This window comes from Uloborus diversus, chromosome 5 (genome assembly GCF_026930045.1).
Source record: "Uloborus diversus isolate 005 chromosome 5, Udiv.v.3.1, whole genome shotgun sequence".
In the NCBI taxonomy this organism is placed as follows: Eukaryota; Metazoa; Arthropoda; class Arachnida; order Araneae; family Uloboridae; genus Uloborus; species Uloborus diversus.
This window is the reverse complement of record NC_072735.1, coordinates 73,220,892-73,247,998: the sequence shown is the minus strand read 5'-3', so window position 1 is coordinate 73,247,998 and position 27,107 is coordinate 73,220,892. Positions and strand designations below refer to the sequence as shown.

General features: G+C 32.6%; 1 protein-coding gene across 1 annotated transcript in view; it reads right to left on the bottom strand.

Annotated features, from left to right (window-relative positions):
* The window catches only part of LOC129222299 (calcitonin gene-related peptide type 1 receptor-like), a 52,921-nt gene that overhangs the window by 11,389 nt on the left and 14,425 nt on the right, over positions 1-27,107 (bottom strand). Inside the window, exons 3-9 of the mRNA XM_054856786.1 lie at positions 24,362-24,552; positions 20,764-20,889; positions 19,502-19,596; positions 11,210-11,301; positions 6,695-6,845; positions 4,353-4,503; positions 32-92 (exon numbers count right to left, since the gene is read on the bottom strand). Of these exons, the coding sequence (XP_054712761.1) occupies positions 32-92; positions 4,353-4,503; positions 6,695-6,845; positions 11,210-11,301; positions 19,502-19,596; positions 20,764-20,889; positions 24,362-24,552 (867 nt within the window). The remainder of the gene's footprint in view (positions 1-31; positions 93-4,352; positions 4,504-6,694; positions 6,846-11,209; positions 11,302-19,501; positions 19,597-20,763; positions 20,890-24,361; positions 24,553-27,107) is intronic.

The window sequence follows — 27,107 nt, the reverse complement described above, 5'->3', positions numbered from 1 at the left end:
AATTAATTATAAATGTTTCAATTTTGCTCACTTTTCATCAAACATAGTCTTCCGTATTACAGTATAGATTCCCACTGGAAGCAATGGAACCACTGAAATGAAAATGAGTTAAACATAAATGAATATCGTTGAAAGTAATTATCTTATGAAAGCAAACGTAATTAACATTGAAAACCCAAGGTAGCCGCAACATCTAACCTGAAATTATTTAATTTCAGCAAATACACTGATAGAAAACTTTCGCTAAAAACTGGTGCGTGTGCTTACCTCTGCAACTCGGTGGTTTACTGGGATTTCAGGCAGGAAAAAAAATGCTAGATAAAATTTGATAAGATTTTAAATTGGGTCAAATGTGAGAACTATCGCAAATATATTCGTATGTTTTCACACTTACAATGCTATATCATATTTCTTAAACAATTTAAACCTAATCTTAATGCAATGAAGAATAAAACAGTGTTATTGTATTTCAACATATGTATTTAATGCATAGTGAACGGTAGTTATTGTTACTGCATTCTTTTCAAGAAGAAAAACTTTTAAACTGAAAAAGAAGAAAAAAGAACGAAGAAAGAAGAAGAGTCGAGTGGAAAAATAGATACAGAAGAAATGTTAAATATAGACATTTTTGCACTTAGACACTTAAAGCTTCAAAACGAACAGCAAAAAAAAAAAAAAAAAAACAAAAACAAAAAAAAAAAAACAGATAAATAACTAAAGTGCTATAAATTATATTTGCGGAAACGTTTCCAGTTGCTGAGGAAAAACATATCTACATTTTAATTTTAATGCAAAGGATTAACTAAATCTGGTGCATAGAAATAATCTAAAGAAAATGTACTGCTATATCAATATACCGCTGCCATATCACGTAAACAAACAACAACAAAAAAAAATATATATATATATAAACAGAATTAAAAAGAATGGTTAATTCTATGAAAAGAAAAAAAGGTTTATCAGAAAGTAAGAAAATTGTTCTCATTTTGTTAAGATTTAAAGTTTTTTTATTTGTCTTGAAAAATGCTTGTTTAAGATAAAAACGACTGAAACGCTCTATAATATTTTGTCAGTGTTTTTACTTTGAAAATAAATGAAACTTCAATTACGACGTAAGTGCGTGCACCAGACATAAATGGGCTTTTGTTCATTTAACCTCATTTAGACCAAAAATGTAAAACATAATGCAACAGTTGAAAACTTCCATTAACAGTTGATTAAGGAAAGTGCAAATCATAAATTTCATTTTGCTTAGATAAAGATTTTATGGAGTTGATAAGGCGGTTAGTTATTGACGTTATTTTGTCTAAATGAAGATTTGAAAGTGCTTTCGAGTCGACAAAACTAAATTCTAACATTTTAATGAGTTTAAAAGCTCAAAATTATTTTTAAAAGAATTTATATTTAGCACTGAAATGTGTCTTTGTCACGTTTCTTAAATCGAAAAACGGACTTATATCAAATTAATTTGAGTTTTTACAGAATTTTAATAAAAATTTTAAAGAATTTAAATTTAGCTGGAGAATGTAATCTTAGGATTTTAAGGTAAAAGCTACTGGCAACATGGATGCCAGTAACGTTTACCGTAAAATTTCAGGATTATTTTTAACAGTGTACATAAAAATTTCATTACCATTCGCGTAATTAACACCCAGCGCAAAAGTTAAATGCATACGAAGGGTAAAGATAGATTGATCACTAAACGAAATTATCAATATTTTCGATGCAAGAATTTTTAAAAGTTATTTTTCTAAACTATGAACGTTTAACTGAAACTCATTAGAAAAAATAGTAGATGAGTATTTTTAAATTTTTCAATACTTCACAATACTTTTTTAAGTTTTTCAACTCGCATTTTTAGTAGATTTTCTTTGGTTTTTTATAATAAATATAATGAAATTTTTAGTAAATCAATCGATTCGTGAATTAAAATCACGGGATACTAAGAAAACAAAAATTGCATTCATAAAACTTGTCAAATTTACAAATTTAACCTCAATAAACCAAAAATAAATGATGATGTTTTGTGAACATTTGTAAATTATCAAAAATAGTTATTGTCTTTCTAAAAAATTCTAAACTGCATCCTTTGTGAAAGGTCAAAAGTTTGAAAAATTGAAGTGCAAAACTGTCCATAACAAATTAAAAAATAAATAAAGAAAGAAAGAAATAAAATAAAAATAAATGAATAAATAAATAAAAATAAAATAAAATAAAATTGCCCGTATGATCACTGTTGCATAAACTGCTTGTGAAGAATACAGTTGCATATGTGACAGTTTTGCTAGATTAAAATGCAAAGAGTTTTTTTTCCTCTTTTTTTATGAAAAATATTTTTTGCAAAAACTGCCAGTATGTTTGAAATACAATTTTTACAGAAAAACGTATTTTAAAATGTATAAGAAATTCAATTCTGATTTATAGTTTTATCTCGATAAATATTTAAAAATTGAATAAAATGCCTGTAAGTTAGTACGTCATTATCAATAAAGCATGGTCAATGATTACATATAAAAACACGTCCAATCTCGTCTAATGATTTCCCTTGAAACTGTTTTGTAAGTCACTGAAGCAACAATTATTGTTTAAGTGCCTGTTACCTGAAGTTAATGGTCCATCCTTATTCTATTTACAGCTTTCTTTGAGATGGTCCGATCGTTAGAAAATGATTCAGGACAGTCACTAAAGTTCTAAGCTGCCATTAAGAGCTATAGAGCAATTATTATTCTCAAAAATGTCTCGGTAACAGTATTGATTTTCTCAACGCAGAAGGTTTATAGAACCAATGGAATGGAATGATTTACGACGAGCTTGCATAACAAAATGGGGAGTTATCACACTGAAAACTGCTATAAGTTTTAGACGCATAAGTATATATTTTGTAAAAAAAAATCTTTTTATATGTTCAAAGAAAAAGTTGCTTTGTTATTACATTGCTCTTTTGCAATGTCATAAAGTTTTATTGCAAAGACACATAAATTACTAAATAAACTATGTTCTGTGAAGGAAAATTAATGAAAGTATAATAAATTAATATGAACATTAATTACTAAATGCTACTAAAATTGAGTGGAAAACAGAGCCACACCATATCACAAAAATAAGAATTTTACCTTAACTCTCAGTAGTGGGTACAAATTTTACAGCAGAAAGGCAAGCTTAAATTTTTAAGGATAGATGGTACTAGCTAACGGATACTAAGATATACAGGCGAGAACTGAGAATAGGAATAAGTGAAATTGTTATGGGTCAGGAGTATTAGTATTTTTATGGGTGGTATCGTCCTTGGGAGGAGGAACTAGTGTTTAAGGGGGTTCACTGTGGAAAAAATTTCCTGAAATTTCACAAAAGAACTGGTATCCATATTGTTAGTACTTTTTACCGTAAAATCCTATTTCAAAGTAAAAGTTTGTGATAGAAAAAATGAGAACTCTCTGGTATATTGCTCTGGGTGAAAATAACGGCCCCTTTAGCGTTCGTAGATCGATTCGCTATTCTATACACACATATGAGGCAAGAAAGGTGGGCGCGAATGGAGATACATATGCTTCCGCGCCAAAAATCACGTGGCGTACACATTAGCTCTGCAATTGCTTCCTTTTTCCTGTACAATTCCCTGTAAAATTTTTCTGCAATGTGATTGCTATTTTACAGTAGTATTTATCGTAAAAATTTCGTTAACTTTTAACAATGTACCCAATCTTTCTTGGGGATATTAGTATTGGTAGATTCTAAGCAAGGCATATTAGATGTGTTTATAAAACTAAAAATTCTATACAGTAGGGCCAACTTAATATAATAGTCATTTTTCTACCAAAAAGTATTCTAATAACCGAGATATTTCATTATCCGGAATCAAAATGACAAATTACAACGGTTTGGAACATTAAAAACAGAAAACATTAAGCGGAATATTCTTTTATATATTGCAGTAATCGGGCTCGACTGTAGAGGAAAAGCTCCTGGAATGAATCCTTTTAAAAATAATATTGGAACATATACATGTACTGGTCAAAGAATTGGAAACCAGTACGATTTTCAAATAAATGCGAATGGTATGTAAAACATGTTCATGACATGAGTGAAACAACATGATAATGCTATGATAAGTAATATATGCGGATGTATTTCAGAATAGACGTAGCATAGAACGGAAACGTGCTAGAACTGTCTCTAATTTGAAGGGGGGGATATAAACTAGCGTTCATAATATCAAATCACAGCATACTAAAATAATTTTGAGAATGTAAAAAAAAAAAAACAAAAAAAAAAAAAAAAACAAAACAAAAAAAACTATTTGTTACGTAAAGAAAATCGTTGCAAAAACAAACATTAATTTTGGGTGTACTCACCCCATCCTATGATATAAAACATCAGTAGATTCTTTTGCTCTGCAAAAGCTGCAGCAATAAGCTTATGGAGGTAAAATCCTTCGCAAAACATCCACATGTAGTTAGTCATGCGAAAGTATTTTGTCAGGACGAACAAAGCTCTACAGGTTGCCTAAAGCAATAAAATAATCTATAATAAATTAAATTGAAAAGGTATTATTGTGAAGTATTTCGTTTTTGCACCCTAACTGATATTATTAACAATTTTCATAAACGTCGATAAAGAGAGTGTTAGAGAAAATAATTGTTATCACAAATTAATGTGTCCAAAAGGGTACATATTGAAACTAAAACTCTTGCTAAAGTATTGTTCATTGCTCTAAAAATGTCGTTAAGAGCTCGTTCGAGAAAAATAATTGAATTCGAGCAAGTCAAATGCAATAGCACAATGGAATGTCCGTTTGAAATGTAAGTACGATTGTGCTAAAGTTATAACGATTGCATGATTTGGAGTTATTAGTTTTGTTAGAATTTCTTCTGAACAAATTGGAACTAAAATTTGCTTTAAAGCTCGTAAATTTATGTTAGGTAAAAACTTGATTAAAACGTCTTTTAGAAACCCACACTTAGTAAGTTTGATACTCAAAATAAGCAATACAAAAGCTGCGTATTAGGTGCAAAACTCGTGCTTCAAGATTTAAATGTTTTGTTCAATGTTATGATTCAATTCATATTTTTACCAATAAAATATTGGGAAAGTATTGTTATTTATACTGCAGATCGAAATCAGCATACAGAAGAAATGCTTTTCTTTAAAACGACTGGTAAAATGTATTTTGTCAATTGAAATAAAAACTCGGCTGATGTACGTAACTGTGACCTAATACACTGTGCATATAGAATAAATGCTATTCTTTGAAACGACTGGGAAAATACTTTTTGTCCATTGAATCAAAAATGCGGTTGATGTATCTGAAGAACAAACTGTGACCATATATACTGTGTGTGCACTGTGCATGCAGAAGAAATGCTGCTCTTTAACACGACTGGTAAAATATATTTTGTCTTTTGAAGCAAAAACTCGGCTGATGTATCAAAAATAAACTGTGACCTAATACTGTATTCGATTCGCCTGATACAAATGCTCAAACCTGGAAATATCATCAACGTGTTGTTATTAGTTTTTATTTCGGGTTTCTGATAAAGTACAGAATGTTTAAAATATTTGGAAAATACTTTAGCACTCTATATAAGAGCTCTTGCGGAGCAAAAATCAACATAAGCACCGAGGTGTGTTGGATCGTGAAATACAGTGTAATACGGAGAGGGAGGCACAATTTGTTTATTTTAAGTCACTGCCACGAAGCAAGAAATGACCATAAGATGGCGCGGTTGATCTCATGCGAATAGGTGGTTTCGGAAGTTCTTCTCAGCACCGTTCATTAAAGCTTGACCACGAAAAGAAGGCGGATGACTAAACATCATTTGCATCATTTGTAAAAGGTAGAATTTGCCAGAAAGCACGGAATAGTAAGAGGCATGGTCTCGCTAATCCCATCTATTCCAAAATAATAAGAAATAACCTATTACCAATGATTCAAATGATGTTTTTGCTTCAATGTCATCCGCCTTCTTTTCATGATCAAGAGTGCGTTGGACGAATGAACACCGTGTGTTTGCCGAAGAGGTTTACTTTTCAAATGGTCGCTCAATATTAGCAACACAACGATCCTTCCGCACACACTTCAAGATTGCCCCCCGAGCTCATGTTCCTGGTCGACAATCAATTGTGACGTGAGTTGACACATACCGAAGTACTGAAACAACATCAGCCGAGAAATCGTGAACGCACCCATCGCTACGGAGGAAAGAGTTGAATGAAACTTCAGATATCGGGTTTCACTCAATGTATCGCCAAAGGCAGAGACTTGGTTGATACAATTTTCAAAACAGTGTCTAATTTCCAGGTATGTAACATAGGATGAAATATTTCATAATACATTTAAGAACAACTCAAATTCCGATAATACGACATCAATCTCATTGAAATAACCTGATTTAATGCCGAGGTACATGAATTGAAACATGAATAAAAAGGCAATAACAAACTCGCATAAAACTTTCAGATTTACCAGAGTATTTTTGCTGATTGGAAATTCGATTTGAACTTTCAGATTCAGCAGGTTTCTTTACTGATTGGAAATTCGATTTGTAGAGGTTTTTGAGAAAAACATGAGAAAACGTTAGAATTTCTACTACAAATGTAACGAAATTTAAAATTTGTAACATTGGAAAGGTTTTTGAGTTAAGCAGGTTCAGGATAACAGGCTCGACTATATACCCTTAAATAATAACTTACTTACTCCGTTCTTTTGCATGGTAGTTTGGTACGTAGGTGATCTATTAAACTCATCTAGCACGACCAAAGATTTGAAGAGCAGGACAACAACCCCATTCAGAAAAAGCGACAGAAATAGGTTCTTGTGCATTGTTATTCGTTGTACCTGTAATTGCCTAAAAATACGGGAAATCATGTTAATTTTTTTTTTTTTTTGGAAAAGCTATGCTGATCTACAAAGCAATCAAAATTTAAATTTTTACTTAATGAAGTATTTGTGCGTTTTTCTTTTAGAAGAGACCGGGGCACGTAGGCAAACTTTTTAAACTTTAATTTTCTGAGGTTGTAAGGTAATCACCAGTAGTTGACACTGCACTAGTGGTTGACTCTTATGACAAAGCATGAAATTACAAGGGAAACACAGGTGCCAAAAAATTTAAATTTGTATGCGTATTATAGCTTTCTAGTGAGGTCAGCGTGAAAGAGCGTGCTGTCAAGTATAGCAACAAGGTCATCGCGATCGCCGGATGAAACAGTGGATGTTTCTTAATCGCTAAGTGTCATTCCCTTGAACAGTTCGCTAAGAATAATCTGAAAGGAAAGCATTGCAAAACTCAGATGACATTTTTTAATTTTAATTAAAAAGGCATTTATGTTTTTTCTTTGAACTCCTAGGTGAGTTTAAATTTGTTTAAAAGCGCAGAGAGTAAAAAGAATAGCTCTGTTGGGCATCGTGTCTCATATTGAAACTTTAAATGGCATAATATTGAGTAGTTGACATGGTTGACAACCACGTAAGCAAAAAGATTGGGAAAAGATTGCTTTGTTAGGAATATAGTTCTGACTAAAACACAGGTAAGATTCCATCCGACAGAAAAGGTGAATCTAAAAAAATTTTGAAAAAAAAAAAATAGAACCGACTTCAAAATTGCTCTAAAAAGTGAAAAATAATTTTATTCTTTAAACGCCATCAATAATACTTTTAAACATAATTTTTGAAGTTGGCGCAAAAACGATCGATAAAATCATTCACAGCCATAACTCAACTACAAGTATAAATTTAACCAGGTCCAGTTTCTTCACTACCACACGCATTACGCATTGATGACAGCATATCTGAGTAACGATATAAATGTTTCGTTCCTAAGTTTGGATGATTTTTTGATAAAAATATGAACGAAGCATGGTTACAATGGATTTTACTTTTTGTTTTTGCGCCAACTTCAAAAATTATGTTTAAAAGTATTATTGATGGCGTTTAAAGAATAAAATTATTTTTCACTTTTTAGAGCAATTTTGAAGTCGGTTCTATTTTTTTTTTTTCAAAATTTTTTTTATTTCATTCTTTTTAGTGTAAATGTAGATATTTCAGTAAAAGTAAGAAGTTACCTAGTAAGAAGTGCACCTCTATATCACTGTATTGCTTTAGAAAAGCCTTTATTCAAAATTATCATTACAATTACTATTAATGTTACAGTTATATGGCACCAAACTTTTATAACAATGAGTTTCATATTGTCGCGTAGATGAAAATAGCGAAGACAATGTGAAAGCCAAATGAAGCGAATACTCGTTAGTCTCAACTCGAGATCTTTATTCAGAACCACGAATGAACGTTACATCTCCTTATATACAACTTGAAAAAGTGCTGGAACTTTCCAAACTTTAAAAGATACAGAAATTAATAGAACATTCGAGAAAATACGGGAAATAGTAGAAACGAAATTTTAGTAACATTCACTCTGTCCTAGTCGGGATTTGAACCCGGGTTGCTCGTGTGGGAGACGAGAATTCTACCACTGAGCCACCGTTATCTTCGGATGAAGAGAGCGAACTTCGGTACAATATGATTTTAATCATTTAATAGGGAAATTTACTGTTTTTTGCCCACAACTTTTTATCTAAAGAACAAATATGGTCAAACAAAGTAATGGGACCTAAGTTGAGCCATCCCCTATCCATTAAAAAAAGAATCATCAAAATCGGTTCACTAGGTGAGACGCTATGAGTGGACAAACAAAAAAAAAAAACATACATACGGTATGAACTGATAACCGCCTCCTTTTTGAAGTCGGTTAAAAATGAGAACACACAACAAAGCATACACGACAACAGCCTTAGAATACTAGTACATGGAAGAATACGATAGAGTGTGGTATTTTCGTACGAAGAAGAGGTTTTTTACATGTTTCTGAAACGACTGCTTTTATTTCAGAAAATGCAAAAATTTGAAAGATTATAAATGGCCAAAAAAAGTGGATAAACTGAACTAGGACTGGAAAGGGAGTATATGCAAATTCAGACACTCCCCCCCCTCAAAAAAATCACCTACCTACCCCAACTCACCATTTTGAAATTAAATTATATTTTAGAAATGGAAAAATCAGATTAAGACTTCATTTGTTGCGATGAAAGATGGGTCGCTGTTGCTCAATATTAGAAAGTTTCCTAATGATTCCACTATTGTAGGTTCGAAGATGAAAATAATTGCAGATGTAAAAATTTTCTTACTTTTTGCAATAGCAAGAAAGCATTTTTTTCCTCACAACTTATACGAAGCTGTTGATCTGTTAGAAAACATACTCACAGTAACGCGTCAACTACATGCTTATGTGACAGGTAATTCAGAGTTGCCAAGCCAAAAATCAGGAAATTTGTTTGCATACAAGCCCAGGATTCCCAAATATGAAGAATTAAAAAAAAAAAACGAACCAGAGGCTAATTTAAAAATTAATAACAATTTTTATTTTTACAAACGTGGATTTTCCGTGCGTGGGAATTTCCCTCTTAGTTTCTCTCTCCTTATTTTTACCTGCATATTTGCTTACAAATAATGGTATTCACAACATTACATAAAAATTGGAAACAAAATGGAAACGAAATGACTTTTTTTATACATTATTTTAACAATTTTCTCATTAATATTTTTTTTTTCTGTTCTACATTTACGTTCTTGCAGGTCATTAAGTATTGTTCAGAAGTTTCTTTATGTTTTTATACTAAGCGTTTGTGCTGATATAATATTAAGGTTGAGAAATAAGTCCATCCTTCTTGCTTCGTTTTTTCTTCATGTTAAATTGGGAGAAATAAGTGGTTTCTTAGCATCAACTTGATTGTGATGCATAAAATCAAGGAAGATTAATGATGTAATTTTAACCAGCGTAAAATAATTCACGCAAGGTAATTTCAAATTCTGATAATGAATATAATTGCTTAAATTTAAAGAGAAGAAACAAAGCTTTTCTTTTCCCGTTTTTATGTACAGGTTCTACTTTGCTACATTTTGTTTTGAAATAACTGTTTCAAGCGAAGACAAGAAAAATCTGGAAAATATTTGGTATTGAATAAGTGACAAGCAATGCAAAAACATAAAAAGTTGACACTTGGTTACGACAAGAAAAGCTCACTAATCTCTTTAAGAATTTGTCTATAATACAATATTATTTTTACATACCTGAAACACGAGTGCATGTGAAATATTTAAAAAAATCTTTAAAGTAGTTTTTTCTTCTCTTAATTTGCGGATTAAAGTGTATTATTTTTTCTGCTACCGTTTTAATCTATCTTTCCGTAAGCTGCAAAAAATAAATAAGGACATGAAAGAAGTCTCAAAGTATTACAAAAATACCAAAAAAAAAAAAAAAAAAACGAACAAAAAAGTACTAAAAATAAATTTAACGCAGTAGAACCTCAAAAATTCGAACTAATTTTAACTATAGATGGTTCGAATTTTTGACAATACTCAAGAAAATACTGTTCAGGAATCGAGTCTCATTTAATCAAATAATGTGATTGTACGAAAGGAATGTACATAATCACAATGCAGTACATAACGTTTTAATGTGTGATTACATTCTTTAACAAATATTAACGGTCAATGTTTACTGAATATAAAGAAAAAATTATTAAAACTTTATAGTACAAGTTCGTTCGGATTTTTGACATTTCGGATTTTTGACGTTCTGATTTTTGATGACCAACTGTAATGAAATAAAAATTGAAGCATAAAATACAAAGGTAAGGGTATTGAGAAGGGTTACATGTAAATCTGTCGGTCTGTCTGTTGATCTGTCTGTTTGTCTCTCCTGTCCTAATAACTTAAGATATAATAGTCGGATTTGAACGTAAAATCGAAAATCGAGATTCATAAAGGTGCATTATAGGCTCGTTTATTTCTGGTGGCGACTCCTTAGTCTTCTTTCTTTTTCTTGCAACTTATTGTACGTTTGTCTATATCAAGCCTGAGAGCAGGATTAATTTTATTTTTCTTGCTAATTCATGTTTCTTTTACATTGGTTTAATAATGACGCATACTAATCATACTATACAATGATAATTTTAACTAAACTTTAACGATGCATCGATTTTTACGATCTTGAGCACACAATTTTTTAAAGACCGTGAAGTGCATAAAAATAATTATTTTTGGAAACTGCTAAAAAAGCAGAACAAGTGACAATAATTCAGTAAATACTTATGCATTAAAACATTTTCCTGGACAGCATTGCAAAAAGTAAAATAGAAGTGAAGACGTACTTACTTGTATACTGAAAATATGATCAGGGCTGGAATCATGGAAACAACGGAAACAGCATATGTTGCTATGTGAAAGTATAAGAACCGCCGATGTTCCTAAAAAAAATAATTAAAAAAAAAGAAAAAAATAATTTGAACTTCGACATCTTGAATTCAAATTATGTTTTTCGCAATCACGAGTGTTTGTATGAGGGGGATCTGTTTGCTTGCATGTAGGGGGTATATGTATGTGTGTGTATACATGTGTGTTTGTGTGGGTAGTTGTGTGTATGTGTAGGTGCGTGTGTATGCGTTTGTGTGTATGTGTTTGTGTGTGTATGTGTTTGTGTTTATGTATGTATCGGTGTCTATGTATGTATCTTATGTGTATATGGTGGTGTGTGTGCGTGTGTATGTGTAGGTGTCTGTATGTATGCGTGTGTGTATGTGTAGGTGTGTGCAAGTGTGTGTGTAGGCAAGTAAGTGACGCAACCTGAAGACGGTTTTCGCTGGAGGAGCAGCATCGTGAGGCGGCCGGTCGAAGGTGTGGTGCTGCTGAGTGAGGCGGGGACGGGGGGAATAAAATCATAGGACATCAAAACTGTCAAGTGAGAACAATAAGCAATCGTGATTGCTCAAAAAAAAAAAAAAAACACGCACACAAAACACATTGTATTTGTAAGATTTATTATGTAAATTATAGGAACTTAGATTTGAAAAAACAAGGTATGGTAATTTATAGACATTATTTTGTGATACTTGATGTAGTTATGTGTAGAGATCAGATAAATAAGAATAAATATAGTGACATCTGTAAGAAAAACACAAATTTGTAAAAACTTGTACATGTTTCGGGGTTACAAACCAATCAGGGTTCCTTGTAATCCCGAAATACATGCCCCCAAATGTTCTCAGATTTTTGGTTTTTGGAAATTCAACCTTTTATATTACTTTATGATAAAATAAATTTTGGTTTTGCATTTATTTATTTATTTATTTTTTGGTATTTATTTAGAAATAAATGGTCAGGTTCGAGCAGAGCTACCAGATAACTTGAAAGGTTGTTTTCATGACGTTTAATGATGTCAGTGGTTAGTGTGGTGAGTATCTATAGAATGCTTTCATATATGATCGGTTAACTGGTAGTCTATTAGAACGCTTCTTGATAGGCTCCGGTGAGCCAGAATTAAACGGTTGCGCCAATCAAACATACCCAATGCCTAAATGCAATCGAAAAGCTGTAGACGCAACACAATGCATTTTGCAAATCAACGAAATTAGTTTTGAGCGAGGTTTTTTCATTTAACCAAAACAGTTTAAGACAGACTAATCTTCATATATTCAGATATACACTGGTGTGCAAAAATTAAGGACGAGACGGTTTTTTCAATATAACTTTGTACAAAAGCTTTCCAAATCAACACATTTAATACCTTAAGATCCCCAATACGTAAGGACATCTGTAATGTAAGCAACACTTACTAAAAGAGAAATCAGAGGGATAAAAAGAAGCTTTATTGAAAATGTAGCATGGAGCGCAATGCGACTGAGGGCCGAAACATCCCTGTGATGGGTGTCCAGCAAGAAACATCCGGTCTTTAGTAGGGGATATGATCTTCCCCGACTGCTAGGCAGGTTTCACAGGTCTGCCCATGCTGAGAATGAGGGTGTCAATGAGTTGTTAAGGCATTGCTGCCCATTCGTCTTGCAGCGCCAATCGAAGCTCCCGAATCGTTACTGGTGGTAAGGTAAGAGCTGACAAGCGTCTGGCTACAAAATCCCATACATGCTCGATGGTATTGAGATCCGGAGATCGTGCCGACCAATTCATACGTTCAATATCCTCACTCTCTAAGAGCTTTTCGGCAGCTACTGTGCGATGACATGGTGCATTGTCGTCCATGAAAAGGAACTGTGAACCCATAGCGCCTCTAAAAAGACGCACATATGGAAGAAGAATCTCGTTACAATAACAGGTCCCGTTGACTGAACTTGCGTCGAAGATGTGCAGGTCTGTACGACTACCAAGCATGATGACTCCCCAAACGAGAACACCGCGATCTCCATACCTGTCCCTTTCAATGATGTTCGAGGGATGATTGCGGCTTCCCCGCTCTCTCCAGATGAGTATGCGATGAGAATCGGTACTCAGACTGAATCTGCTCTCATATGTAAAGAGTACTCGTCCCCATCCATTGTTTATCCAATTCCGGTGTTCCCGGCACCACAGAGAACGCCTTCTACGATGGGCAGGCGTTAGAGGTACACACCGTATAGGGCGTCGTGCAAACAGACCACCACCGTGCAGTCTTTTGGCCGCGGCAAAACGTGATATCGGTCGTCCAGTCGCCTGTGTCGTGTGTCTAGCGATTTCTCCCGCTGTCTGCCGCCTGTTTCTTCTGGCCTGTAAGACAATATACCGGTCATCTGCGGGTGTGGTTCCTCGTGGACGACCACTACTGAACCCCCAGATAGTTGTTCCTGTAGTTTGAAATTGTCTCCAAAGTCGTGAAACGATGCTGTGAGCACACAATTCCGAACTCTGCAGCCACACTTGTCACACTGCGGCCTTCCTCCAACTTCCCAATGATTCGACCTCGGGTTAAAGCATCCAGATGTCGTCTAACAGATTGATTATTCGCCATTTCTCGCTGAGGCAGCAACTCGGTGTGATTTTAACTGCGATACGGCGTGCAATCTCTTTGCCAGAAATACTGATCTTACATCGACAACATGCTTTATACTACTGAGACACTCCCCCATTACGTCTGCCTGCATATCTGCGCATGTGCTACCGTACATCACTTACTTAATCTCCTGATTAGTCTTTCTGTCCGTTCTGCCTCTTCGTTCAGCTGATATGCTAATTTTTCGACTTCGTCCTTAATTTTTGCACACCAGTGTATGTAAGCCGACAGACGAATACTATGCCGTTAGCCCGGGCTAGTTCTGACATAAATTGAAGTCACTTGTCGCTGTTTAAATAATAGGCATTTTTTATGTTTCCTTTGAAAGCTATTGCTGTTGTTGATTTTATTTTCTTGAAAATTTTTCAAAGTTAATTCAATCTGTTTTCTATATGTTGTCAATTATGCTCTGAATACAAATCATTTTTTAGGTCAAATTTCTTTCAACATCTCCGCTCTTCATGTTGAACTGAAAACCAACGTCGTATTACCTAGAGTGCAACTGATTGAGGTAGAATTATTCTGATGAATGTTAAAAAAAAAAAAAAAAAAAACCTCTACAAAACGTTTCATTTTTTCTGCCCGTTTGTTAACAATAACGCATTACCGTTTCCTGCAAATTAATGTTTCTAAAGAGTTTGAAACAAGAAATGTAATTCAGTTTCATACCATACACTTGTTTGAACCATATAGAACAATTTTGTAAAGAGTTATGTAAAACAATATGGGTTACATAAAGCCGAAATCGAATGTATTTGTTGTGCCATTTGGTTTACAATCAGAAATGTGTAAGATGAGACAAAGAATAATTTCTGATTGTGATAATTTACTCTACAAGTTGTGATTTAACAGTAATAACACGTTACATAGAAAAATGGTGTAGTTTATTTATTATATATATTTAAATTACCGCTAAATAGCAAAACATGTGTAAGAAAAAGGAAAAAAAATGCGTATTATACATTGTTAAAGAAGTACATAAAATAATTTGTCACAGCCTATTCGTGCTAAATTGTTCGAGAGTAAAAAATTAAAATATTTCAAGAATAAAAGACATAATTCGTCATTTTTTTTTTCGAGCAAGACTGCGATAACTTTAAAACAATTGAGAATGTAGGTAATTTAAAACTGACTTCAAGCTATAGAAACTTACATTTACTTTCTAGTCTTTCCTTGCATTCAACTTATTCCCAAACGATAACAGTAAGCTCAACATTATGTATTCGTATTTTTCTAAAATTTGATTTAGGACGAACAAGGGGAAAAACTCGACTTTTCAAAAGATATTACCCATTATCTTTCAAATGCAATTTTTAGAATAGAAGATATTCTTTCTTATGGTGAAACATCGCTATCATTAAATTAAAAACTCCAAACTTTAAAAAAAAATATTAAATTTATGGTTCAAGGGAGATTTTTGATTGTTTCAGGACGAGGAATTTCGAATTAAAATTCCTTCCTTTGAAAATTTTATCGAATTTCAACACCTGCTGATATTTTATGAAAGGGGAATTTTTGATGTAACTTTGTTTACTTTGCATATATATATGAGCTGCTTTAAATTGGATTGAATTTCGAACATTTATGTTAGGAGTTGTAGTTTAATTTCTTTTTCTTTTTCTTTTTTTTTTTCAATATTGAATTTTTATTTTAATTTGAGACTAGAAGTGATATCAGATACATTTTCGATGTTGGTTAGATGAATAAAGACTATGATTAAAATTTTGTCATTTAGGAATTCATTTTGTATTTTTATAAGCTTTATAACAAATTTATGGACGATTTCCCTTTCTGGAGTTATTTTTGTTTTGCATATGAGATTTTTAAAATCATAACTTTTATAGACATGTTAAAACCAGTATATAAGCTCTTACAGTATTAGTTGGGATATCACACCCCGCCAGACAAAACGTCCTAATAGCTGCGTTTTCCGTTTTCAACATCAGAGTGCGCCTGCGTCGACTTTTTCAGGAGCATTTGTATATAAAGAACTTCTACGCTTACACTATAGCCACTTTCAGCGAATTTTTAGAAGTAGTTACAACTTTATAGCAAAATATAAAATAAAAAATTTAAAATATTCTACATTTTCATTTTGTTTCAATAAAATTGATTTTATATTTCATTTGTTGCTCAGATTATGATTTGTATTATTTTGTAGTAGTTTAGTTAATTTTAAAAAATTTCTAAGGATTATAACAAGTTAGTGATGTATCCTCAAATAGGGCATTTAACCAGATGGAGTGAGCGAGTTGCCTGACAAGCAAGGTAATATGCCGTAAAACTGCATTTTTTCTTTTCTTTTTTGCAATAATGCAATAAAGCATTCAACTTGAAGTTTTTGGTCATGGTGGATTTTACACACCATCTAAATATGCATTAAGAGACGCAGGAGTTAGTTCTTATTTTTCGTTACATTATGCAGTGGACGCCGGATAATTGAATCAACCGCTATAATGAATCAAAAATGATTAGAACAAACGTGATTCATATAAGCGGCGTCCACTGTAAATATATATATATATATATATATATATATATATATATATATATATATATATATATATATTCAACCACGACATACTCTAGTGTATGAATTATTTTACTGAAGTAGTTAGTTATACTAAGCATTACATACACAAAAAAAAAACGGTTTTTCCAAAGTTTAATTTTAAACCAGTTTTTAATGTGCTGGGCATTATTTTAATGTTTATTAAAAAGAGGCCCTTAATGATACAATAAAATTTAAAAAAAAGTATTTTAAAATGGAAATTTTAAATAGTGTCTTTATTTTTCTCAAAAAAAATAATAAAAAAGAAAGAAAGAAAGAAATATGTTTGCAACTTTCTTTCAAAACTGAAATAAAAATAAAAGATATGTGTGAAAAATTGTTTTTTTGATCATCTTTAACTTGATATCTAAATCATCTTTATGCGATCTTATTGTTGCTTAATGTTGTCATAACCAGGGCTGTGGAGTCGGAGTTGGAGTCGGAGTCGAAGAGTCGGAGTCGGACTGATTTTTGGATAAAGGAGTCGGAGTCGTTAGAAAACATGCCGACTCCGACTCCGACTCCGGGCTTCTTTTTTTCTTTCCTTTTCACTGACTCTCCTTGCATTTTTTAAAAACTGATTACCAATTGGTTCGATTACATGTATAAAAAGATACTAATGAGAAAATAACTGCCATTATGGCAATTAGCTAGCTTGAATGCTTACCGAACTTTCTGTAGCCGTCCCCTAGTTTGCTTGCTTTTTAACTTAACTAATAGCAACTGTCAGCAAACGGTTTTGTTGCTTAACATTTTCAAGTAATCTCTTTCAAATAAAAATGAAATATAGTGTTTTGTTCGATCTCACTTATAAAATAGTAAAAGAAGCGTAACAAATTAGTAAGTCGACACCCGTAGCTAAGGTTGAAACGTTTTAGTGTGATCGGCAAATTCAAAGAAGTTCTGGCGCGAAAGCACGAATCCAAAAGATTCGATGAAATAATCTAATGTTTTTTTCTTTATTAAGACTATTTCTGTAAGCTTGGTTCTCACTAAAAAGTATGGAACAAAATAAGTAAATGATTTCTTGATTACAACACTCAAGAATTGCAGTTAATCTTAAAATCTTCATATTTAGGTTAATTCTAAAGCAGCCAATAAAATTTAAATTAAAAATTTAGCGAAGAAGAAATATAGGTATAGTAAAAGTTATTCGTACAAATTTGTATACCGCCTCGTTTTATGTAAAGTTAGCTCCTGACGTATATGTGCCCTATTTTCGTTGAATTTTTTTTGATGAAATATAATTTAAAATATATTCGTGAAAATTTTCAGAATTAAAGTATTTATATTTTTTTATAAACTCTGAAATTAACTTTGGGTGTCATCTACCAGATGGGTGTCACCCGGGGCAAACCACCCCCTCTCAAGAACTTGGATTTAGAAAAAAAGGTTTTTTTTTCTCTCAAGTTATAGCTTTCAAAAATTGAAAGCACACGATTTGATCAATATCTATTTGTTAAACATTAAAGGGGGGAAAATTACAGATAATCCTTTTTAAAATTTTTAAAAGGGATTTTTAAGTCATCTCACTTTTTAACTCGTAACTATTGGAAAGTCTGATTTTTAAATTGAATTTCTAACGTTGTATGGCGTCTTGGGTTTACAATAAAACACAAAATGCGAAATTTTCATAAAAAGGAATTAATAATTCAATCTGTGTTAAGAGGTTTTCCCCCTTCCCTTGAATGGAGAGAGGGAGTTGAAAAAATACAATTAAAAAAATTAAAAAAAATTCAGAGTCGGAGTCGGGGTCGGAGTCGGCCATTTTCTTTCCGACTCCGCAGCCCTGGTCATAACTAGCAGGTACATTATTTTTTTTCCCTTGATACTACATTTAAAGTTTTCGAGAAATATTTATGCATCGATTTTGAGTACAAAACTATCAAAAGAGCAAGTACTTGTGATGGTTAATGGATATGAAGAACAAATATAGAAAACACAAATAATGAAAAAAAAAACCAAACAATTAATAATGAATTTTGTTTATACAACGGCAAGTAATAAGAAACTGTTGAAATAATTTCCTCCACTTTTCTATCAATAAATATTTATAACAAACAAATATTTGTCTTTCAGAAACCCAAATACAAACTTGACGAAATTTCGTAGTTTCATTAACTCTATTGCTATAATATCAAACATGTGGCCGCGTTGAAACAACAAAAGATAAGTTAAATAAATACCTTTGTGCATAAAAAAGAAAATAAGAAATAACAACTTCAAATAGCACAAATTGCAGAATACTAAAGACACGTGTTTCGGCGTGACAATGAACACCTTTTCCAATGCGAAAGAAATGAACTTGTGAGTGAAAAGACAGCCGACAAAAACCTTCAAAGAAAACTTTCTGAATTTCATTTTACCTCTGTGGAAATTGAGGATTTAATTTTCCTTACTTGCACCGATTAAACTTTGCGCTTACTTGCACTCGATTTACTTAATTGTTACGTTCCTTCTACTATTTTATAACCGAGATCGAACAAAACGCTATATTTTGATTTTTGTTTGAAAGTGATTACTTGCAAATGTTAGACAACAAAACCATTTGCTGATAGTTGCTATTAGTTAATTAAAAAAGCAAGCAAACTGAGGGACGGCTACAGACAGTTCGGTAAGCACTCAAGCTAGCTGATTGCCTTAGTGGCAGTTATTTTCTCATTAGTAGCTTTTTATACATGTTTTGTAGCCTAACATTTCTACTGGCAGTCAGTTTTTAAAAAATGCAAGGAGAGTCAGTGAAAATGAAAGAAAAAAAGAAGCACGGAGTCGGAGTCGGCATATTTTCTAACGACTCCGACTCCTTTACCCCAAAATCAGTCCGACTGCGACTCCGACTTTGACTCCACAGCCCTGGTAGTGACGTCCTTGAAACTTTGCTGTGACATGCGGGCGATTAGGATCTTACAAAAGCGTATTCTTACTGCAACAGTCATCAGCGGAGTTGAAAATCAGTCCCGCACTCGATTCGCCGATTAAAGTCTTCTAATTGGTTGATTAAGATGTTTATCGATGGTTCGGGTGTTTCGACTCTGTTGGTGAATATGACCGTTAATAATATCAGGTATGATATACTTACATCCACTCTTCCACATTTAGAGTAGTTTGTCCATTCCCTGTTATTTTCATTGAGCAGCCAAGTTCCATTCTCCCAACAAGTTTTGTATGCGTATTCTGAAAAAAAAATCAACAAAAACTGTATCAAATTCAGGCTAATAGGGAAGTTTTCGATTTTTCAATTTTATTTTTATATGATAGAGTAACATGTATGAACATCATAGGTGAAAAAATTTTTGCGATACGATAAGTAGTTTTTTTTAAATTAATTTTTAAAGTTCAAGCGCCTGTGACGTCAGATGGCATAGGAAGTGACGTTATGCGCCTTCCGGTAGGGCAGAAGCCGAAGGTCACGCATTCGACTTCGAAGACGAAACGTAAAAGGCTATCTCCTCGCATTTAACTCCTCGCGTTTCTGGAACATTAAACCTCTCATCCTCTCGGAAATATTCGAATATCCTCATTGATGTTACATGAGGAAGATTATTTAGATTGTGCTCTAACGAATCCGGTCTCCATAGTGTGTTCAAAAGGATTATTGAATTTCTAAAAAATATAAATATCAGCGCGCTCAAAATATTCCTAGCGAAAACAAGGGATCTTCGGCGGAAGGCTGCCCGTTCGCGCCCTGTTACGTAGGCTCGTGACGTTTCAGAAGCGCGCACTTTTGCGCGTGGATTTTTAAAAATTCATTAAACATCAACCACGGTGTTTTAAAATTCGGCGATGGTGAATTTTTTAGTTTTGAGGGTCAATTAACAATATCCAATAGCCAAAATATGAACATTTAATAGGTTGCAACTTCCCTATTATGTGGACAGCTTGGATTTAAAATGCAAGAAAAATATGTTTTTCATTCTCATAAAAAAACTTTTGAACTTTTACGGTCAAGTTACTTAAGTCTACACCAGCGGTGCGACATCGATGAAAAAAGATCGATGTTCAAAATTAAAACATCGATGGAATACATCGACCCAGAAACATCGATGCAGCAAAACATGACATGAAGCTTCTTAATTTGCTTCTCTAATATAATAAAATGCATGATTGGTGCATTTTGACAGAGCATGTTACATAGTGTAAATGTAACAGCAAAATAGTTCAAGATTTTATTACTTCAGATAACTAAACAATTTGCTTTTTATTTCCCCTATTATTATTAATGCATCGAAATTTTTAGAAATGAAAGAAATTAACTGTCATCCCAAACTTCAGCGTCAGATTGAACTCAAAGATATTTATTCATATCGTTACATCACTTCATGGGCATAAGAATTTACTTACTTGTACAAGATGGAGGTGTTGTCTGAAAATAGATATGAGCTTGGCAAGGCTGTTGAGCTGTAGTTCCAGCAGGTGTGTCATCCCAACACTGCCATCCATCCCAAGTTCTTGGGCAGTATGGACCCTCTGCATACATAAGGGTTAAATATTAAAAGTGAGAGTATATTAAAAAAAAATAACAAAATAGTCTATCTTCAAAATTGTTAACATTACAAATAGCTAAATCAATAAATACAGTGCTGGCCAAATTATTAGACTAAGATTGTTTTAAAAGCAAGTTCTTTATTGATTACACTACTACAGACACATTAACGAACAGTGAAATAACTATCTAATATTTAGTATGCATTCCCTTGTTCTTGATGAGTATTTTAAGTCTTTTTTGCCTTACTTTTCACAAGGTTTACACCATTTCTTAACTTTTTAAAGAAGGAAGTAAAAAATTGTTTATACTCACTATTATACATACTCACATACACATACTCAGTAATTACCTAAAACTAACTTTAAATATAACAAAAGACACTAATAAAAATAACTAGTGAACTGTTTAAGCTGATTGAGGTTATGTTCCTGGTAGGTAGATAACAAAAAACATAAACAAAGCAGACAGTGCTGCCACCTGCAAACATTAAATTATGCTAAAATAACGTAATAATTAGTGTACAGTATGTACTGTACTTTAACAGTAAAATAAATAGTATTTTAGTACAAATAGTGTACAAAAAACAAAAAACACTTTTTAGTCTAATAATTTGGCCAGCACTGTAATATCTTTGTTCAATCCTTTCCATTAAGAAGTTATCAAAAACTCAGCAAATAGTCTAACTTTATCTTTAGCACTAATGATTTGAATTTAAAAATATCATAAAGTCGTTTACTAATTTTGTGAAGAAGAAAAGATTATTGTAGAAAATATTTAAATACTGTAGGAAGAACTATTTTGATAATAATTCTGAAGTAATTTTAAAATCGTAGGTACAGAAATCTATTTTTTCTTTCAATCAAAAATGTATGCAGTTTTACAAACATTAAAAAAAAAGAAAAAAGATAATATAGTAGCTTTACACGTTAAATCATGCAGTCTTTCATAATGCTCCAAGACTTATGAAAAGACAATTAATATCACAGATTACAATTTCCTGTCACTAAAAAAGCAGCTACAAAACCATTTATAATTTTTTTCATTATATCTTTATTTTTCCCAAGCTAATTGTTCCGACATAACATAAATTATAAAATGTAATGAATAAAATGTCACGGGGTGAGAAAAAAATACAGCAGTGTCAAAAGAACATGGGAACCGCAAAATTAATTGAATAGAAGATATTATCCACGTTTAATTGTCAACAAAATTGCCCACGAAGAGTAAAAAAAAGTTTTCCAATGTAATTTATAACTTTAATTTCAAAAACAGCAATCTATTTTTTTTTTTCACGTTAAGGGAGAAAACCAAATAAAGTTACTTTCAAGAAGGGATGGAATATTTCTTAAATGTTTTTTTTTTTTCTTTATAAGGGAAATAACCATTTAATTACTTCATGTAGCGATATGCGTCAGTACGCGAGTTACTTTATCTCATTAATGAAAAAGGTTAAGTTTTATCTTTTATTGAAAAGTGAATCGATGTTACTATGATATGCTAATTTTAATAATTAAAAACTGTAATTGAGAGCAATTCCAAATGTGTTTAACGGAAAGTCGTACATATTGATTTTAAATATTCTATGTAAGGATTATTTTTTTTAGGTTCTTGCAAAGCATCTAGTTTTATTAGACTCTATTAGCTGCTCTATAAATCTAAATTTTAAAAGTTTTCTGTAGATTATCATATATCATTCCCAAAAGCGTTTTTTGGGAATGTCATTCATTTACACTTTTAATCAATATTTTAAAGTTGATATTTATTTAAGTTTAAAACCATTCTCTGAACATTTTTCTTTTATTCAATGATCCGCCATATCAGTGAATTATTGTTCTTTCAATGATTTCGAAAAAGGTTTTTCGTGGTACTGCCATTGATACTTTGCGCGTTTTTACTGAACGCATTATGGCTAAATAAATGTTCCGATTTTATATGAATTCAAGCGTCTTGGCATCACAACTTTCTTATTTTAGAAACGCAACCCTTTTATTTAATAAGAATTTTTCATAGATTTTTTAATAGTTTAAAAGTGTACTTTTTGTTTGCAAAAGTTACACCTCCCAATATCCATTACACTAAAAAGTCACTATTATTCCCAAACAGCATGATAATTTTGACTTTTGATTGTAACAGGACGAAAAATGGCTTATACTTCAAGATTTGGCTGCTTTGAGAGAACAATTCCTGCAGCTAGATTCGTGTTTTGAGTTGTACATCTTAAAGATTCATAATACACTTTATTGCGGGGCTCTCATAGACTCTGCGCTCCCCTTTGAACACTGATGTGAGGTCAAGTTCCACCCCCTTCATTACCATATGTTGTCAATACAGATTGCACTATCGGAAAACCGGAATTACTAACTGGAGCTGGTTAGGAGAGGTAAAGCTGATAATTGCAGGGGGGGGGGAGATACAAGTTCGTACACAAAATTTAATATTACAACCCGTAATTTTATTTTGAGCATGTATTATTATTAGAACACATCGAATCAAAGAATTAAATACAAATTGACTGTAGGTAATCCAGCTTCGAGGGGAAGTTACCATGCAACTTTCACATTATCAATATGAGGTCTACGATTTTTTATCCTTCATAAGTTTGTGAATATTTTATTGTAACTGTGACAAAGTACACTTCACGTTACTTTCAATGCTTTGCTACAAATCTTAACTTTATATATTGGAATGAAGAAAATCCATATTCACAAATATGTGAATGAAAACTGCACTAAAACTTCAAACAAAGGCGTTAATATCAAAAATGTTTGCATACGTCCACAAAATTGGATAAATTGTACTGGTATTCAGTAAATTACCGCCCATTAGCCAGGGCTAAAGCAGAAATACGTGAAATACACCGCCAGCTCAGTCATTTCCAGCCGAGGACTGCAGTTTCGTGCTTTTTAGCACTCATCAGCCCAGCATAAAAAAGTGACTGAGCTGGAGATGGAAAACCTCTTAAGGAAGCCCAGAGTGCGAAACAAACTGGTAGCTAATACAGGATTAGCAGACCAGACGAGTGACCAAAGCAATGGTTCGGTTCAACTTGAAGATTGGACCCGAGGTAAGGTATATTCAGTAAATTGCTTCGGTAACTCGTCTGGTCTGCTAATCCTGTATTAGCTACCAGTTGTTTCGCACTCTTGGCTTCCTTAAAAGGTTTTCCATCTCCAGCTCAGTCACTTTCCTATGCTGGGCTGATGAGTGCTAAAAAGCAGGAAACTGCAGTCCTCGGCTGGAAATGACTGAGCTGGCGGTGTATTTCACGTAAATTGTACTTGGTTTTACTTTTTCATGTTATTATTTTTTTTCTTTTTTTGACAACTCACGCCACCTTTTGAAGCTCTTCCACGAATCCTGGATACTTAATCCAGGTTCTTATGAATGTACAATTGAATATGTATAAATGCGTATTTTGTGAAGAACATAAAAGTTAAAATTATCTTTACCAACCGATTTGGTCTACAGGCTCACGAGTCATTCTTTCGCAGCACTCTTCCGCGGCAATGCAGCATTCCTTCCAGTTGTAGAAGTACTGCTCCTCCGAAAAGGAATTTTCTATCGCCTTTGACACATTGCGATGATCTGCTTCAAATGTCTGATTCGTGGAAGGATCACGAAGAAGACCAAGCCAGGTTGAATATCTGTCGAAGAAACAAGAAAGTACAACAAAGTCAGTCAAAATCCTATTAGAGGATTGCTCAATTCCATCGCATGGGTTGACATAGGGTGGTTCGAAAAAAAACGATTTTTTTATTTCGGAATCGCGTTACCTCTCAAAAGTGGTAGTTTAGTATCCTCAATTGGAGAAAAATAATTTAAAACTTCTAAGTTGACATATTCAGGTCACGCATGAGACTGAAAATTTTAAAAAATATGCTAAAAATTGAATATTTGAAAAAAATAATAAAATTAGTTTTTTTTTATATTTTTAAAACGGAATAACCATAAATTGTCAGTATATAGCGTAATTTGAACCTAAAAAAATATTTTAGAGCTTTTACATTAGATCTTTCGTTTGCGGATGCGCCTTAAATTGGGCTAAAAATCTCCTATCCAATCTAAGGCGAATGTGCAAATTAAAGATCTCGTGTAAAAGCTATAAAATATGTTTTAGGTTAAATCTGAGCTATATACTGACAATTTATGGCTGTTGCATTGTGAAAAATTACAAAAAAAAACTAATTGTATTATTTTCTGAAAATTTCTATTTTTAATGCATTTTTTTTCAAACTTTCAGCCTCATGCGCGAACTGAAGATGTCAACTTAGAATTTTTCTGGTACCAAACTACCACTTTGAAGCGGTAACGTGATTCCGAAATAAAAAAATTGTTTTTTTCGAACCACCTTTTGTGATATCTTTACGTACATAATTGCACTGTATTCTCGGTATAGCTACTTTGTAAATATATTTAAACACAAGAAGCCAATTTGAATAGTAACATGGATGCCTCAATTGCCAAATCGATTAATCCCATTAAAAAAAATCCCCATTTACTTCTTTAATAGTGCTTTATTAATACTTAGCATGTGAATTTATATTGGAGTTTTATGGACTTAGTCGATTTGGCAAGAGAGGCATATATATAAAGTATTAAATTTCAATATATATATATATATATATATATATATATATATACATATAAAGGGTGTTTTTTTTTTTTTTTGGAAGTATAGAACTTGAGCTTCAAATAAAACACAGTTAGGTGGTCTTAATTGCTATGAATTTGGCTGTATTCGAAAGATTTTACTTTGCTATTTTTATTTCAATATGCTTTCCGGCATATAGCCATTTCGGCTGGCTCGAAGAAAGTTCAATCGGAAAGTCTAATTTTCTATCACTTTTTGCAGAAATGGAGGCCGTATGTCAGCGATAACGTGGGGAATGTTCTCTTCCAAGGCGTCAATCGTCTGTAGCTTATCGGTGCAGACCAAAGATTTGACATAGCCCCACAAAAAATAATCCAGCAGTGTTAAATTTGCATGATCTTGCAGGTGAATTCACGGGTCCATTACGCGAAATTATTCATTCACCGAACGTTTCTTTCAATAAATAAATGTGCCACGCGCTGTGTGGAATGTTGCACCGTCTTGTTGTCTATTCATGATGAAATGGCAAACCAAACTAAACACAAAACAAGTGACAGCTATCAAAATGGCACACATATCAAACAGTGTTGCCAACTTAACTTGCCTCTTTTAAAAAAAACTCCCTTTATGTATGTAAAAAAATTATTTGTGCCTGTTGCGGATGCAACCGTACTATTCTCGACATAAAGTGCGAATATATACGTAAAAAATGTCACCTATGTGCAAATGATTGAGCTATATCTTGCAAATCAAGTTGCAAATCAAAATAAAATCAAGATCAAGAATGGGAAATTTTTCTGGTCGCCAGCAGAGAGTAGAAGAAAATTTAGTAGTCGTCAGTCAAATTTTTCTAGTCACCAATTTTTTTTTTGTAGACCCGAAATAGTAATTGAACATCAAATCTGCTGGTTGCGAATCGACTGGCTTGCGAATGATATTTTTTTTTTTTTTTTTGGTTTTTTGTCGCCACTTCTTTTAGTTGTCTCGTGACGAGTGGTGACATTTAATACAGATCTTTATTTAAGAACATTGTAAGAAATATCGTGTAAACTTCCTCTTACAAAATAAAAATAAAAAAAAAGATTATTTTTCTATAATTTTTTCCATTTTTTCCCCAATATTCAGATAGGTATAAAATACAAAACAGATTTGAATAGACTAACAGACTAACAGAAAATGAAAATTTTGAAAATTATATTAGTAAATAAATGAAATGGTACTTAAAATATATTTTTAAAAGGTTCTCCTTCCAAATGCGTTTTTATCCCTTCTTTTTTACTCAAACCTAAAAATAACTTTCTCGACAGTGGTTTTAAGTTAACAAATGGTTTGTGTGCTAAAAGCATCCTTAAAAGTTTTGTAATTGTCTTCCTCTATAATTTATGGAAAAAAAAATATCCACCTCATATTGCGGTTCTCGTTTTCAATATTCATTCATGTACAAGACAAAACCTAGTTCAAAATAAGGTAAGTCAACTGAAGGCAGCCATGCTTTTAATGATTCTCTATAACTTTCTGTTAGAGTGTACTATTTGAATGATTTTTATAAATGTTAAATTTCACATTTACTTGTAACACATTTCTTTCGTTGGATGAAATTGAACTATT